Source organism: Leptonychotes weddellii, chromosome 14, assembly GCF_054177405.1.
Source record: "Leptonychotes weddellii isolate Sample4059 chromosome 14, ASM5417740v2, whole genome shotgun sequence".
Classification (NCBI taxonomy): Eukaryota; Metazoa; Chordata; class Mammalia; order Carnivora; family Phocidae; genus Leptonychotes; species Leptonychotes weddellii.
This window is the reverse complement of record NC_138382.1, coordinates 4,627,521-4,633,247: the sequence shown is the minus strand read 5'-3', so window position 1 is coordinate 4,633,247 and position 5,727 is coordinate 4,627,521. Positions and strand designations below refer to the sequence as shown.

The 5,727-nt window shown below is 54.6% G+C and overlaps 1 protein-coding gene across 1 annotated transcript; it reads right to left on the bottom strand.

The window, feature by feature from the left end:
* Positions 1–49: 49 nt before the first annotated feature.
* On the bottom strand, positions 50–5,517 carry LOC102750461 (spermatogenesis-associated protein 31E1-like). Its single transcript, XM_081804057.1, has one exon. The coding sequence runs from the start codon at positions 4,738–4,740 to the stop codon at positions 931–933; it is 3,810 nt and encodes a 1,269-aa protein (XP_081660183.1). The 5' UTR covers positions 4,741–5,517; the 3' UTR covers positions 50–930.
* Positions 5,518–5,727: the final 210 nt, after the last annotated feature.

Here is a 5,727-nt window from a genome sequence, read left to right as displayed (position 1 = left end):
TGTGGGAGCCTCAGGGGGCTTCTTTCCACCTGGGCCCGGCAACTGGAGTGGGGTGGAGGCCCTGCGGCCACGGGGCCTCTAACTTGTCTCCACTGGGCCTGTAGGTGACAGTGGGACACCACGGGCCCTCGGTCGTCACACCAGGTATGGGCACACCATGTCACTCTGCCTCCTTCCTGGAGTCCCACCCTAGGTGCAGTGTCCCCCTGCCTCCCAGCCACACCCCTGCTCCATCCCCCAGAAGGGGAAGGGGTTGCTGGTGAGCAGGGCCCTTCACTCGTCTGGTGCAGGGCAGACTGGTCCACAGTGGCCTCTGTGCTCCCCACCTGCACGCCCTCAGAGCCGTGAGCTCCTCCCTTGCTGCTCCAGAGCATGAAAACGGGGAGGGGGGTGACACTGAGCTAAGAGGGGCTCCCGGGTGATGTCAACCCAGCTTCATCGGGGAGAGAAGGGTTCCTGGGGTAGCTGTGCCCTACTCCCCCAGGAGATGGGGAGCAGGATTTCTCCCACCTCTGCACTGAGGGCCAACCTTGCGCCTCCAAACCCCGCGCCCCACTCTGACATAGGACTCGGTCTTCCACAGGTCCCGGAGCCCGAGGGGGATTTCTGCCTCTGCAGACCCTCCCTACAGCCACACAAGTTCAAGGTAGAGAGAAAGCAGGAGAGAATGGGCGGAGCCAGATCCTGGCCTTGGTCTTGTTCATCTTGTCACGGAAACCGAAGGCGTGTGAGGGAGGGGGTGGGGGTGCACCACACGGTCCCCCTCCCTCCAAGGCCCCATGCCTTCTGGAAGCCAAAGCAAGCACTCGGGGAGAGCAGACCTTGATCCTTCCCTTCCCCCGAGCAGGGCACAGACAGAGGCCAGCATCTCTCATGAGAAAGAAACATTTATTTTGGGGAAACAATAAAAACTGTGGTATGAAGAAGCCATTAGCACACAAAGGATGTGCTAACATGAGAAACAATAGGCTTTCTTTGCATGTACTCAATTTTTTCTTGAAGGAAAACTTTGCTATCAGGAAAGGTGTGAGAAGCACACTCTGCCTGATGGGATGAAACACATTTTCGAAAACTGCATGTTGGATAATGCTGAACACGACCTGAGACACCTGCCACCATCGGCCTGTGCTGGCTGGGTCTGCCTGGGGACCCCAGGTCCCTGGGTAGGACTTCCCGCCTGCTGTTCCTCTCTTTGGTCCACTCACTCTTCTTAGGGCAGCTATGGCCCTTGGGGGTGGCTTGCTGACTGGAGGCTCTCTCTCTCACCACTCTCCTCTGGTTCGGGGAGGAGAGAACCCTGTGGCAACAGGAATGCCCACGTACTGGGGCCTGCAATTCCTTGCGCTGATTTATCTCTGAGGCATGAATTCCTTGGTGAAATCCCAATTTCTTCACCAGGACTTGTCCCACAGCTGTCACAATCGTCTGAGCTTCAACAGCCTTGCCGTCTGTAGCTGCTCTGCTTCTGGCTGGTACCTGGGCAAGGGCTTCTGCGGGCTTGCCTTTTTGAAGGGGACCTTCCAGTCCTTTGCTTTTTTTATTGAGATTAAGGTACTGCAGAAAGTTCCTCATCCTTTTTCTAAAGTGGCTTTCTGGAAAAATCTGTCCCTTTTCTGGCACGAGCTGGAGGTATTTGCTCCCAAGGCTCTCTCCTGTTCCTCTGACCTTGGGAGGGTGTCCTGTCCCACTAGCTTGGGAAGCCCTGATTCCCAATGGTTCTGCAGACTCTTCTTCATGCTTTTCTGGTTTGGGACTCTTCTGGTCCTCTCTCTCATTATTGGAGTCCCTCTCCCTCTGGCTCTCACATGGTTCCTCAACTTTTGGTACACTGGGCTCCTGATGCCCCTCACTGCAGGGGTTAAGGTCATGTGGCACCGGGGAAGCTGGTGTGTCTCCATTGTCATGTTCCCTCTGGGAACAGGGTGACTTGTGAGTGGTCAAGATGTCTTCAGCAAGGACAGCATTAGTGTGAAGGTCTTTCAGGAGCACATTGGTGTCACAGTCCTGGACAGGCACGCCAGAGGCAAAGTCTGGAAGGAGGATGTCACTGGGAGAATCTTGAAGAAGCACACCAGTGGTATGGCCTTGAGGCTGGTTCCCTGACTCTACCTTCTCTTGGAGCTCAAACTTACTAGCCTTTGTTTTAAGGCTTGGCTCCTTTGGATCTTGGGCTGTAGGTGGTGAGGGACTTTTACTAGTGCTTGGAGATCCTGATCTCCTCAGATCCACATAAATGGTTTGGTTATTGGCCAGCACACTGGGTCTTAAGATGACTTTCCAAGCAGGGGCCTTCTCAGCCTCCATCGCCTCCATGGACCCTTCAGCCCTTGGAGATTGGGACCTGAAGTTCATCTCTAGTATTGCTACCTTGTTTGGTGAGGCATGACCCCCACTCTCCTCCTTTAGCTCATTCCTGGCCATTGCTAAACTTTGGCTTGGATCCAGGTTGTCTTTCTTGGCCCCCATAACAGTCTTGCTCTGCAGGGTTCTGTTTATGAGGCTGAGTGTGGAGGTCTGAGAAGGTGATCTGCCCTTCTGTCCTGATAAAGAGGTCTCCGAAGACTCATGGCCATCATCAGGTGAGGTCCCTCCCAGGCCCTGTTGGATTTCCTCCCATGCAGGTGAGGGAAAAGGCAGGGGAGTAGGAAGAGTCTCTTCTGTTATCCCCTCCCCTCCTGAATGAGGCTGAGGAGGTTTTCCCAAGAACCTGTAGAACTTGGCTTTCGAGTGGGCCCCAGATACAAAGGGGGCTGAGCAGGGAAAGGGGGACTGGGAATAGGGCAAGGGTTGAGCTTCACATAGCTCCAGATCTATGGGCTTAGAGGCTTGGACAGGTAGGTCCCACCTATGCCTCACCCGAAACCTTATGATGTGTGCTTCCAGCTTCTGCTGAATATGAGGACTAAGGAAGAACAGCTCATGGGAGGTGTTTACGTAGGGTTTCCGATCCTTCAAGGGTGCTAGATTTCTGATTTCTGTATGAGGGTGAAACTTGGGCAAAGCATGGTTGGCCACAAACCAGGATCGACGCACACTCACAGGGATCAAACCCTGATTGATCTGTCCCAATTTCCTGAGCAAATGAACCTTTAAGATTTTTTCTAGATGTTTCTTATCTGGGCCTCCTGCAAAGTATTTCCCTGGGTCACTCTTCAAGGTGCTTATCAAGGGTCTTACTAACTCCTTCTCAGAGTTGGTTCCTAGAACCTTCACTGGGTACCTGGCTGAGACCCTGGAGAGATCTCTTGGCGTCCTCTTCAGACATCGCCGTAGACCCTTACTAAAGTTCTTCTCTAGTTGGAATCTTGCTTGACCCTTCCTATGGGAACTTCTAGGGTACCTGGACCTGGTCCTCTGTGTAACCTGGCTGCTTTTGCCTTTAAACACAAAGGGCCTTGAGAGCCCCTGCTCTCCCTGTGCCTGACTCACCTGTGGGAATTCATCCTGAGGCCACATCAGTTCCAGAGATAGTTGAATCCTGTGGGGCAGGCTACCTTGCTGTTTATCCCTGCTGAGCCTCCTTTGAAGGTGTTGCTTCTGGATATTAAAGATGATAAAGTCCCCGTGAAAAGTGGAAACTGACCTGTGGGCGTGGGAGGCCTGGTTGTCCTCTGGAAGCTTGGGAGGGACTTGGCTAAAGGATTTTGGAGACCTTTTCACCATAGCGGGTAAAGTCTTCCCCCTTTCTTGTTGCTTCGGCAACAAGGGCTGTTCCACATGTTGAATTTGAGTTGGGATGAAGAATCGTGTCTTTTTTTGGGATGTAGGGCAAGATACCCCACCGGTCCTCCTCTGGGATGGGAGAGAAGGTGGTCTGATTGGGACAGAAGGGGGAAGGTGGGCCTGGGACCGGGACAAGGTTAGCATCGAGGGTTGGGGTTGGATCCCAAGGTGGAGCAAGGGTGGGGCGTGGGAAAACTGTGAAGATATTTGATCCTGAATTAGAACTGGCAAGCACTTAGAGATTCCATTGAATAAAACAGAGGGAACCTGTAGTTGAGAAGAGTGAGTAGAGACCAAGGCAGTGGCCACCAGGGACTCACTGTGCAGAGAGGGGAGACCCCAGAAGAGCTGGCTGCATTTCTGTTGCAAGTGGTCTTCCAAGACCTTGGGGAATGAGAACAGCTGAGGACCGGCCAGCGGCTCTGGTTTGTCTTTCATGTTCCAGAAGGATTGCGGGGTAGTGGTGTTCTGCTCAGCACCCAGCAACTTCCACATAGTCCCCAAAGAGCCCACGTGGTCATCTGGGTACCACTGTTTGACAACTGACCCACCTTTTTCTTTCTCTTTGCAAATCTTCAGTTCTACCCTTTTAGTGATTAATATCTCAAGCAGCTTCTGGACATCTGGATTGACAAATGAGGGGTTATGAGTCTCTATATGCCTGTTTGTAAGGCCACCCCAGAGCGAGGTCTCTGGTGCATGGCAGGACACATGTTCTTGCTGGCACTTGTGCTGTAATGAGCTAGGCAAGAACAAGGACTTGGTACATTCCCACCACCAGGAAAAGGATAAAATGGGGTAGCTTGCATGGCCAAGGCCTGAGATGGTTGGAATGAGAGATGCCAAATAGGAATTACCTGGGAGTAAGCTCTTTCTGACTGTGTCAGAAAGTGGGATTTCCTTTAAGTTAGTTTGGTCTTTTTGAAGTTCTGCTGGCCGGGTGGAGGCCAGAGGTGGAGGGCGTCCCATCAGAGGAGCGGGGGAAGGTGATGGGGCCATGGTGGGAGCATCTTCCATAGGCTCCCTGCATGGCTGATGGGCTCCAGCAGGCACTCCTCTGTGCACCTGCCCAGGGGCTGCTTGCTGTAAGAGCTGAAAGCGCCTCTGGTCAGAGAACCTCTCCAGGTGGCTGTGGGAGACAGGAGGTGTGAGCCGAAGCCAGGAGCAGGGGGGGCCAGAAGGGTGGGCCCCACAGCCCTCCACGCCTCCACACCCACTTCACAATGCTCCTGCGGTCCCTCATCCCAGGGCTTTAGCCACACTGTCCCTGTGGCTCCTCCCAGACCCCCAGAACAGCCCCAGGGTGACTGCAGCCCTGGGCTCGCACCATAGACTCTGGGAGGAGCACCCTGGAGAGAAGGGGGAAGGTTCTTTACCTTTGCAGAAGGGAAGCCAGGCTATGAACCTCTTCCAGTTCTTGCAGGCAATCTCTGCAAGCTGGAAACAGAAGACTGCGTCACAGCTGAAGGCGGGGGCCCAGGGGTCTTATAGGAGGCTGAGTACAATGTCCCTTTAGGGGAGACCTTTGGAGGATTAGACTCAGGAGCCCCAAACATCAGTGTCCAAGGCCACGTGCCCGCACAGTGATAGCAAGGCTCATGATGGGGATCGCTTCCCCATTCATGACCTTGTTGGGGGAGCAGTGACCGGGTCGCCTCACAGAGAAATCTGAGCAAAGCTGGGCAACTTGTCCACAGTTGAAGCTGGAGGTCCCATCTCCCAGCCCAGGCCCTGGGGCCCCTGCTGGGCGACACCTGTTTCCAACCCCTCGGGGCTTCATTGTGGCCCAGAATCTGGGAAGCGTCAGGGTTCCGCTCTCCCTCCCAGGAGCCCCTCCCCTCCAGGAGCCCCTCCCCGCTCCTAGGAGCCCCTCCCCCTCCCAGGGCTCTGTTTCCTGAGGGATGGGCTCAGGCCCTGGTGTCTTGGAGACGGTGGGGCTGGGCCCTCAGAGCAGGGGGGGTCGGTGTAACTGGGGTGCGCAGCGCTGAGTGGCAGATGCTCACT